Source organism: Ostrea edulis, chromosome 1 (assembly GCF_947568905.1).
Source record: "Ostrea edulis chromosome 1, xbOstEdul1.1, whole genome shotgun sequence".
Taxonomy (NCBI): Eukaryota; Metazoa; Mollusca; class Bivalvia; order Ostreida; family Ostreidae; genus Ostrea; species Ostrea edulis.
In genome coordinates, this window is record NC_079164.1 from 36,701,688 (window position 1) to 36,713,459 (window position 11,772).

The 11,772-nt window shown below is 36.6% G+C and overlaps 1 protein-coding gene across 1 annotated transcript; it reads left to right on the plus strand.

Annotated features, from left to right (window-relative positions):
• The first annotated feature begins 291 nt into the window (after positions 1–291).
• LOC125668146 (uncharacterized) lies at positions 292–2,257 on the plus strand. The gene is made up of 2 exons (XM_048902360.2): positions 292–451; positions 758–2,257. The coding sequence occupies exons 1-2, from the start codon at positions 437–439 to the stop codon at positions 1,289–1,291; spliced, it is 549 nt and encodes a 182-aa protein (XP_048758317.2). The 5' UTR covers positions 292–436; the 3' UTR covers positions 1,292–2,257.
• Positions 2,258–11,772: the final 9,515 nt, after the last annotated feature.

The following is an 11,772-nucleotide window of genomic DNA, read 5'->3' on the forward strand; positions in this document are numbered from 1 at the left end:
TAATTGCAGGGAATCTGTTGGAGAGTTCAAAAATATTCTGAATTTCTTTTACATCAAATCAAATTGAAGCAAACATACATATCATGTTAATTTTGATTTTCCTTGTTAATTGCATTAATCTTTAAATGCCTATATCAAACCTTTATTTCCTATTTTGTCGTATAATGTTCAGTGGAGTCGGATGTCTAAAAATAGTCAGCTGGGTATTTTCCTGTCGGGTTACCCTTTGTACGCGTGCTATTCGCTGGCGCTCGTTAACTTCCCTTTTTTAGCTTATTGGACAAGGGGACACCCCATCGAGTCATTCAACAGTCCAGTTCAAGATACTATATATATAGGTACTATATTTTCTTGTCTTCATCGAAAAAATCTTAAATAACATTATTGAGTGAAACTGTTTAGACGCACAAAACTACCTAACTCCTTAAAATCCAACATGCTGGTGGAAAAGGTATCTTTTCAAACTAATAGGAGTTTAGAATATTGTTAAATTTTATAATGGTTTATTAACTTGAAATTATGGTTTAATTTATATAATTTTTTTTTTTACTTTTTTAATCATCGTTTTGTTTTTTGTTTTTTTTATACCTGTGATTGATTTCAAGCGACACCCAGGTGTCATTTTAACTGACCGTCCCATGTCTGGTGTAGATTAAAACTTATCTTAAATGTTCCATTAAAACACTACAACTTTAATCAGTGACATTCTTATCACTGTCCTACATATGTATATTGATTTTGAATTTCTATTATACAGGTTTTCCTTCAAGTGCTTTCATTTATATTATTCCTGTGTGTGATGGAAAGTGACTCAAAGACATGTCGCAATCCAAATCCCAAGGAGATGAAAAAGTTAAAACGAGGACTCAGTAATAATAACGACTTGCCAGAAAGTTTTTATTTGCTTGATTCATTACGAAAAAGCATCTCCCCCATACCAGTCAAATTCATCAATAGACTGTACGTCAAATTAGACAACGAAAGCTCAGAATGTCCCACAGATCTTTTACAAAATATGGATCTCTGTCCTGGGTTTAAGGTTATGGATTTCGACAAGTTTAGAATACCCCGGATGCTGCTGCAGGTTCATTGCAAATGCCAGTCATGTGTAGGAATGGAAGGAATAAACAACAATTCCACACATTGCGAACGTTTGTATTACTACAGAAAAGTACTGCGTGTCACGGCTTGTGATGAGAACGGCGTATATGTCTATAACTATCACTGGGAGAGGGTCTCTAACGGCTGTGTCTGCAAGAAAATGGCAGGTGCCCCTCAGCTACAGCAGTGATTGGTTAAGAGAAAGATGACAACCCGATCTACGAATTCAAAAGCGTTATGGTTTTAAAACTTTAGCTTGAATGTGCTTGCTTTTTCTATTTTGTGAACACATTTACACTCAGGGTGAAATTCGGGTTACCTTATTTACTGATTCTAGTCAGAATTCCCAGTGACCAAATCATATACCATCAATCCAACATCGATTTCCACTGCCAAAAATCGATCAAATATTGATCTCCATTCAATTCAACATCGATCTTCGTTGCCAGAATCATCCAACGAGGAAGTATTTACATAGTACAACCCATTCGCCTATTGGCACAAATCTCCGCGTGTACCTTACGAACCTGAAAGGAAGTATAGAATAATAATGTAAGATCGAACTCAAATTTAAATTTTCATTCAAGGAAGTCACAATGATACGCTATGTTTTTTTTAATTTACCCTCTCTTCCGTTTCATTCATGTGAAATAAGTTTGTGAACTTTTGTGTATCCCTGTAAAGTACTGTCTGATGTACATACTGTTTAAACTTTAGTTCCAGCAAACTCGCTCGTTGTATTATATAGCCATAACTTTACCAAGTGTCTTTCATCACGTATTTGATATTGTACCCGTTTTGACTTTGCAAATCTGCCATCCCTATGCTCCATTGTCTTTCATTTGTGATAGTAGACCCCCCCCCCCTTTTTTTTTATTCGTTTCATATTTCATATTGCACTCGTTTTTACTTAACAAAATTGTCATAGTAGATATGCTTTGTAATTAATTTAGAATTTGATACTGTAATCGTTTTGACATAGCAAAATTGTGATAGTAGATATGTTTTGTAATTAGTTTCGTATTTGATTTTGTAACCATTTTGATTTCACAAAATTGTCGTAGTGACTGTATTAGTAATTGGTGTTGTTCCTCGTTTATGATGTCTCTTTTCGTAATTATTCGTGTTCAATAAAATGAATCTCTCCTTAAAGTTAGTTGGTGTTCAGCAATCAATTATTTATCAGGGGACTGTCAGATGTCTTTATGTTTCCTCACTATGAAATTAACAATTGGATTTAACATCTAGATATATTTTATTCTGCCTTTGAACATTGACATCTCTCGTAAAATCACTGCGTGTATAAATGACGTAGAAAAACCCTACTTGTGTAAAGCAAGTCAGGACAAATACAAGCAATAATCAGGTTCCCAGAATCCACCTGGGTTAATACAGGTGTAGCGTATTTTATATTTTGAAATTGTTATCGATTGTACTACCTTGACATAATTTTTTTTTAAAATATAGGAATGCGGAAATCTTGTCTTTAGTGGGGTATTTAAATGCTAGATCTGCAATGTCTCACGCACGGTCAGATCTTGAATATGCTTCATGTCACTTCCGTTTTGCTTAGCAGGAAGAAATGTAAAGTAAAATATATCTGGTCACATATAAATCTATCCAAAAGTATGGTCCGTCATCTTTGGGATACAAGGGGCTGAAAACTCTTCGCGGTAACGAGGATTTGAAAATAGATTGAGGACTCTGTTGACCCGTTACGAGAAGTCACGATAAAGAGTTTAGATGATCTGATTGACAAGTAAAGCGATACGACAGGTTACCTCGGTAAACATTCAACAACCAATGAGACGCTGCTCCTCCGCCAATAATGTGATTCTTTACTGAAATGTGGTACTACAGTGTAAGGCTTAGTCTGGAAAGCAAACAAAAATCCCCCTAAATTCCTTTATAGAAATAAGCCACAAAGCTGAAGATTATGTGAAGCCGTGTACTGTTAGGGAATGGATTGATTTCAAACCAGTAGATCTTATTGGATGAATATTTTCTACACTTCAATGTCGATTAGTCACAATTGTACTGTTAATTCGAGTTAAACTGTTAATCCGAGTTAAACTGTTAATCCGAGTTATACTGTTAATCCGAGTTACCCCAGGTAAAAGTGGGTTAACTTTTTTGTCTTTCACAACAATATATACAATGTGCACAGACAGACAGGCAGACAGACAGATAGATAGACCTATCGATCGATCGCTATATAAACACTAGATTCCAACAGATGTGTCGGATCCACTAATAAATGGATAGGAGGTCAAGAAAACCCGTGGCTTCCGACGACGATCATGTATGTATATAGCACTAAAATGGCCAAAGACACGAACAATTAGATTTAGTGTGGATACGTTTGTAGCTTAGTGTAGTTTTAGTGATAACATTTTGTACATCTTAACATGTACAATTATTCTAATAAATGTTGAGTATAATATTGGTGACAATATCTTACCTTGGAGAAAACCAATCTCATTACTGAAATACCCTGACAACTTCCCCTGATCCTGTACACCATATTTGATGCTGTTGTATAATGATTTGATTACTTTTAAAACTGTACAGTTTATTCTCATTTAATTTATTTTCTCCACATTTTTTTATTTTGTCTTTCGATCATCATAATACAACTATACAACCGACTCCCTTTTCTCAAAAGATATGCGCATTTGGTGCATCAGGATTGGTACCGTATGAGTTTTACATTATTTAGCAAAGTTTGTACGATATTGATTGCATCCTCTGCGTTGTGGCCAGGTTTAAAATTAAACTGTGAATCCGTATAATGATGTGGTCAATCGTATCACACTGTGTGTGTAATGATGTGGTAAATCATATCACACTGTGTGTGTATGTAATGATGTAGTCAATCGTATCACACTGTGTGTGTGTAATGATGTGGTCAATCGTATCACACTGTGTGTGTGTAATGATGTGGTCAATCGTATCACACTGTGTGTGTAATGATGTGGTTAATCGTATCACACTGTGTGTGTGTGTGTGTGTAATGATGTGGTTAATCGTATCACACTGTGTGTGTGTGTGTAATGATGTGGTCAATCGTATCACACTGTGTGTGTGTGTGTAATGATGTGGTCAATCGTATCACACTGTGTGTGTAATGATGTGGTCAATCGTATCACACTGTGTGTGTGTGTGTGTATAATGATGTGGTCACACTGAACTCCGTGACCAGGAGGTCGTGAGTTCGAGCACTGCTCGTGCCATGGCCTCGTCAAACCTAAGACGCAACAATCGGCAGTAATTGCTCCTTCGCCACAAAGTGAGAATCACGTGACCCGTTATAGAACACTCACTGCAACAGCCCTGAGCGCTAATCATCAAATTGAATTTGTGGTACTTCATCTACTTTCGTAAAAAAAAAAATCAAATTTCCCCCATACATTTTTATGTAAATCGTGGCCCAAACCGACCCCAGGGCATTGATTTATAGAAACGTAGACCTACATTATCCGAGGATGCTTGTATATTGATGTGACTAATCCTGGGCGGCCCTGCTTGATAGCAAGATTTTTTTTTAAAAATCATTCTTATTTAAAACTTTTATTACCTATTGAGGCCCCATCCTACCCCTATCCTCATAGGATTTGAATAAACTTGAATCTGAACTACCCGAGGATGATTGCATACTAACTATTCATAGCTCTGTGCTGCTCTTGAGGAGAAGTTTTTTTTTTAAAAAAAAGCTTTTTTTCCTACTTTCAATGTAATCCAACTTACCCTTGGGACTTTGATTTCAACAATTTGATTCTTGCCTGCGTATTAACACGACTGATCCAGCTTAGCCGTTCATTGGGGTGGGGGTGGAGGGTTTAAAGACTTTTTATTATATAATCCCAAGTAAAACTTTGACCCTCTATCGTGGTCTCATCTAACCTCAGGGAGCCACGAATTAAACGAACCTGACACTGCATTGGGTTTTCATAAAGAAGATCAAAATAGTTATTTATACGAGCCTTTTACTGAACATACCTAGCAAACTTTAACATTGAGTGGAACTTGCAGCTCAGATGCATCCATACTGTTTTCTTTTGTATGTACAACAAAGGAAAGAAACCTTAAGGTAACTCCATACTCGCAGTTTTATCTGATACAAGTTTTAAAAATGTATTTATTTCCATTCATTAAAGTTAAAACTAACAGATTATCAAATAAAATACATATGTCATCACACTTTTTAAGATATGAGACGTACATAAAAAGAAGCATATATCATCGTCAGAAAATTGCAATTTCCCTTAAACAGCGTTATCAAAATTTCATACAAACTGGTTATGATGATATGGTAGCATTCATAACAATTTCATGAAACTGTATCTTCACAAAAATATACAAAATGTCTGTAAAAAAATAAAGGAAATCTATCGCATAATAGACTTGATAAAGAAATCAATAGAAACAGAGTTATTGCCCATGGATTCAATATTTTGAAACGTATCATTGATTATTCACCTATAACTTAGATTTTTAAAATAGTTTATTTTTAACAAGATTTTTTACAATAACTATCAGGAAAGACTCCAACAAAATTTATGTTCCTATCATGCATAAATCTAAATAAATAACTGATTTTGCTAATTCTGATGACATCACAGGAGGGTGGAATTACTTTAAGCTGAAATTTTAGAATTTAAATACATCTTCTCCCTCCCTAGTACTGTTTCTCTCCTCCTCCCACATTCTCAATATCCCCTTTTCGTCCCCGTACCTCTCCCCTCCCTTTCACCCTGTGATAAAATGATCAAAAATGAATCTTTATGGATTTAAAATGACACGATTAAACGTCCAATCTGAAATTTTTCTTCCTTTTGTGGCTTTATATCTGCGATATAAAACATAGATTTGCTGTCAAATTACCCCCCTTGCCGTAAACGACATTTTAGCCAATGAAATGAACGGAATTGTCGACGCCATGCATTTTACCACCAATCACAAAATAGAGGAAGTATGTAAAGTACTTCAACACGAAGAAGACAATGATCATCATTTACGTATTTTTATGTTTGCTAATTCTTTGAAGTAGTTTAAACTTGAGGGTGTACGCCATACTTAGATTATATAGATTTTTAGACAAACGAATTTCCAAGAACTAATCTGAATAATACAATTTCTACGTTCGTGCTCATACAAGAAAATAGCAACGCCTTGCTTGTGGGTCATCAAATGTTGTTAATTAGATAAGGTGACATTTAATTTGATTTAATTCAGTATGCGCATCAGATTTAATGAAGTATATTTCAATTTCACTTGTAAAAAGCAATTTGATTGGCTCATTTTACTTTCCGTCACCACGACTTGGTTCAGTTTCCAATTTTGACACTTAAGTATGGTCTCCTTCAGTCAACCCGCCACACAACGGAAATTCAAAACAAATCAACTCCAAAACAAGATCCATTTTATCACAATGTTTCCATCTGAAAGTTTTACATGAAGAGGCGATGGCATCAGATGTCACATATTATGCGTCATTATTACAAGGCAACGCTTTGACTAGGTCTTGTGTTGCCTGGTCACTGCCCGTTTCTAAATATCTTTAAATGTTTAAAAACAGTATGAAATACATTTCTAATACACTTGTACGTGTTTTTCATTATCTCATTTTCATTCTTTTTTTTTTTTTTTTTGAGAGAGAGAGAGATGTGTTTTATTTTGGTATATGATTTGAGAATGTTTTACTTAAGTAGAGACGTCACCAGCTGTCAGGTGTCACAACTTCTGACCTAATCATGGCACTTTCTGGTGAAACCCCACAACTTCTGACTTAATCATGGCACTTTCTGGTGAAACCATCATGGCACTTTCTGGTGAAACCCCACAACTTCTGACCTAATCATGGCACTTTCTGGTGAAACCCCACAACTTCTGACCTAATCATGGCACTTTCTGGTGAAACCCCACAACTTCTGACCTAATCATGGCACTTTCTGGTGAAACCATCATGGCACTTTCTGGTGAAACCCCACAACTTCTGACACGTCTCCAGTTTCTACTTGCTATTTGAGAAGTAGACGAAAGAGATCTACTGGAGATCTCCGAGCTGCAAACGAGTAAGTTAGGATCCCCGTGTAGATCTCCACCCGACCAAACGAATAAATCATGACACTTTCTGGTGAAACCCCACAACTTCTGACCTAATCATGGCACTTTCTGGTGAAACCCCACAACTTCTGACCAAATCATGGCACTTTCTGATGAAACCATCATGGCACTTTCTGGTGAAATCCCACAACTTCTGACCTAATTATGACACTTTCTGGTGAAACTATCATGGCACTTTCTGGTGAAACCCCACTTCTGACCTTATCATGGCACTTTCTGTCGAAATCCCACAACTTCTGACCTAATCATGGCACTTTCTGGCGAAATCCCACAACTTCTGACCTAATCATGGCACTTTCTGGTGCATGGTGAAGGAACAGTCAAACTTAATGTTTACCATCTTACGCTTGAAGCAGGACCGGGAAATAGAGAATCGAACACGGATCTCCCTATTGTTAAGTACTGGGCTATTTCGACCGGTGTGTTGAATTGAACTGATCCTAAATTCAACGCACTAACACTTTCCGATCTCCCTCAATACTTCTTTACGGAAGTAAATATATACATGTGTTATATAATGTATGTCATAGGCATGGCTATGGGAGCTAAAATGGCACCAACTTATGCCAATATCTTTATGGGGAGACCGGAACGTAACCACCGATATCATTCACCAGTTAAACGTCATTCTCGTTAAGTTTAGAAGAGATTGAGGTGAAGTGGGTTGACGGTCGTGAAAACCTCAAAGATTTTATTACGACTGCGTTCTCTTTCCACTGTTCCATCAAGTTCATTGTAGAAATTTCTACCTCCAAAAATACTTTCTTGGATACCCCCATGACATCCATCAGACGTCCCGGAAATATGACGGATATGATAGCAAGGACTAATTGGATAAACCATTACCCACTGGAGAGTTGACAACATCTTCAGACTTCAATTGTGCAAATATAGCTCAAACACCGAGAGTTTTAGCAGTCCTGTTACAGGTTGCAGTTATGAAATATTGGGAAATACTTTCCTGCAAAACTAATAACAGTATTTATTTCATCAGTTGTGATGTCTGCCAGAAATAGGAAAAACAAAAGACCTCCGCAAATGGGTCACAACAATCTGCCCCCTGTCAAAACCAAAAACGATTTGCCAATGGTTACACATTTCAAAGACAGTGATCACAGATGGGAGGACATGACTATAGTGGTTATTGATCATGACCTAGATTGGTCAGATACCCAGAGAAAGCAAAGGAAAAATTCCGGATGCATTCGACCCTTAACGTATCAATAACCCAACTCACTACACCAGGATGAATACGGGCTAAACATTTAGCAGATTCTGAGCTCAATCACTCGTTTGATCATGTCTACACCACTATAGCCGTATATTCCATGGCAGAATAATCCAACGCTTGACTAAGGCCATCATCTGACTCTTTGATCAGTTTCAAGTGTTTGGGATTCTACATCTTCCTGCCCAAGACATGATCAAAGCGCGTATACCTAATGACTATTGGACATTCAAGGTTGCCAATCCCTTGGTTTATGTGTTGCTCCACTTTGTTTAGTTGTTTTGGTCATTTTGAAATTATACAGTTGAAAAAATTCTTTTCTTTTCCAAATCTAATTTTTTTAATGAGTTTTTTTCTCAATCTAATTAAAATCAGATCCAAAGATACGCTTACAATCGCAGAGTACGGCGCGGATCCAAGAAGTTTGATTTTAATCAGATTATTTTTTTCTTTTTTATATTGCTACTCTAGCAATTTTGAAAATGTATTCATACCAAATGTGTATTAACGTAGTCTGCAGATTTTATTTAGATTACGTAGTGAAAGGCATTTGACATAGGGATCCATGTGTCAAGTTTTTTCAAAAGGTCCATCTGCAAAAAATGCATTTTACTTGAAGAAGTAATTGAAGTTGTGAAAGACTTTAAATATCTGGGCATATTTTCTCAGTCCGGATCATTTTGCAAGGCAAAACAAAAAAAATTATGCGAGCAAGCTCAAAAAGCCATGTATGGAGTGATACGGAAAGTTAATTTCCCACTAGAATGTCAGTTTGATTTTTTCGATAAGTTGTTGTGCCTGTATTTTTGTATGGTTGTGAGATTTCGGGTTTTGATAATCTCGACATTATTGAGCGTAACCACTTAAAATTTTTGAAATACATTTTAATTTAAAAAGTAGTACCTCCAAGTTATATGGTCTATGGAGAAGCGGGTCGTTTCCCTTTCTGTGTAACAGTATGTACAATATTGATATCTTACTGGGCAAAATTACTTAGTCCAGAGAGTAGTTTGTATTTTTAATAAGTATTCATATGATGAATTTTATAAAAAGAACTTGGGTGAACTCTTGGCTGTCGTGTAAAAATATTGTAGGTATTCCAACGTACGGAATTAACAAGCCTTTATAAATGTCAATTTGTTAAAAACTACTGTTGAACAACGTCTTAGAGATCAGTATATATACACAGAAATGGCAAAGTGATATCAGCGAGTCGTCGAAGGGTCAGGTACAGTGTATATGGTATTTTCAAAAGTAAATTTGGATTGGAAAAATGTTTAAAGTTCACTACCTCAAAAAGCTAGAACAATATTTATTAGATTCAGAATTGCAAATCTCCGCCTCCCAGTCGAGACTAGGAGATGGTGTGGCACTCCAAAACACGATAAAATTTGCCATATCTGTAACAAGGGTCGAATAGCTGATGAATATCATTATATCCGAGAGTGTCCGTTTTTAAAGAATGACGAAAAAATATCTGTATAGAAATTATTATTATAAACCAAACTGAATTGTAAAATATCTGTATAGAAATTAGTTATAAACCAATATCTGTATAGAAATTATTGTTATAAACCAAACTGAATTACTGTCAACTCCAATCTACTTATCAATTTGTGTAATTTCATATTTAAATATATGGTAGTCTGTCCTCCATAATTCATTGCTTTATTTGTATATAGAACCTCATTCACCATAAAGTGGTGCGAGAAACTAAACTGAAATTGAAAGCTTGTTTATTGATTGTGACTGACAAAGATGTTATAGCCAATAGCAGCTGGGACACTTACAGTATTTTTGTGAGTTCATTGTCAAATTTTGCAATGGTATGTCCATTCTGTCCTAATTTTAGCCTTAAAATTTCAACAAGTGCTAGACAGCCTGAAAAAAAAAATTGAATACATCTATTAAATATGGATAAGTGCTCTGTCCTCGTTATCTTTCATGTAGTGATGTTGTCAGAAATCCAGTTCATTTCTATTTCAGTCTTAATAGTATTTTTTGTTATGCTTTGTCGGCATATGTATGTACATAGTGTTGGGTTCGTCAATTTGTCCTCAAAAACGTTTAACCTTGGCCATGTTTAAATATATGGCGATACGGCTTTCATATTTCACACGTGTATTCCTTATGACAAGACCTTTCTTTTCGACCAAAATTCTTTAGCCTATGGTTTAGCCATACTGGGACATATGTGTTTCACATATATACATTTTGTTTTAATTTTATTCATGTAAATCTTCAACAAAATCACCCAAGATGTCTTGCACACATTACATTAAGTGAAGGAGAAACTGTTCATGTAGTTTGTAATGGACAGTAGGCGAGGAAAAACTAGACATGCTTAGTGGCGGATCTAGGAATTACCATCCCCCCTGCGATGAATATTTTAAACCAGAAAAAAAGGGAACCCCCCCCCCCCCCCCCCAACTGAATACTCGACACAAGCAATTGCTTTTTATCCCCCGTTGCACACGTCTTCTCATTTTGATCCGTCATTGCAATATTTGTTTTAACGTCATTTCATACCAATTTTGCCTACAGATTACCCGTTTACTTAACAAAAAAGGCTCATGGCGGGCGTGACCTGTTGATTGATTGTATCTTGTTTAACGACCCTCTCGAAAATTTTTCACTCATATGGAGACGTCACCAAGACTGGTGAAGGGCTTCAAATTTTGGCCTATGCTCGGCGCTTACGGTCATTGAGCAGCGAGGGTTCTTTAGCGTGCTACACCTACTGTGACATTTAAGGTCATCTCCGAGGACCCGTGACATTCACACCCGATGCCGAACGGTTGGTGATGGAACTGTCACTACCCATTTTTACGACCAAGGTCTGTCGCGGCCGGGATTCGAACTCCGACCTTCCGCATGTGGTGCGAACGCTTCCAACTCTAGACCACCCCGGCGGTCGTGACCTGTTAATAGGGGATGCTTAATCTGATCCCACCTCAGGCATGTCCAGATATCCGTGTTGTCCTTCTCTTCTTTTCGTATTCTTTATAGATATCAATGAGATGACTGATCGTTACCTGCACCTTTTCTCTTATCGTCTCATCCCAGATGTGATCAATATTACAAACAGTTAATAATGCGGCGCACTGCATTGTGCAAGGGACCACAAGACTAGGATGAAATTGAGATTATCCAGGAAGTCCATAATCTAAGGTCAACGAGATGTGGAAAGGACGATCGTTAGGATCATGGGAGTTAATTCATCGTATGTGTAGACTTGCATTTTTTCTGTCTTAATCCAATTATGGCGAATGCTAACCATATCATCATAAGTTACGGACAATAAATAACAAAGCATG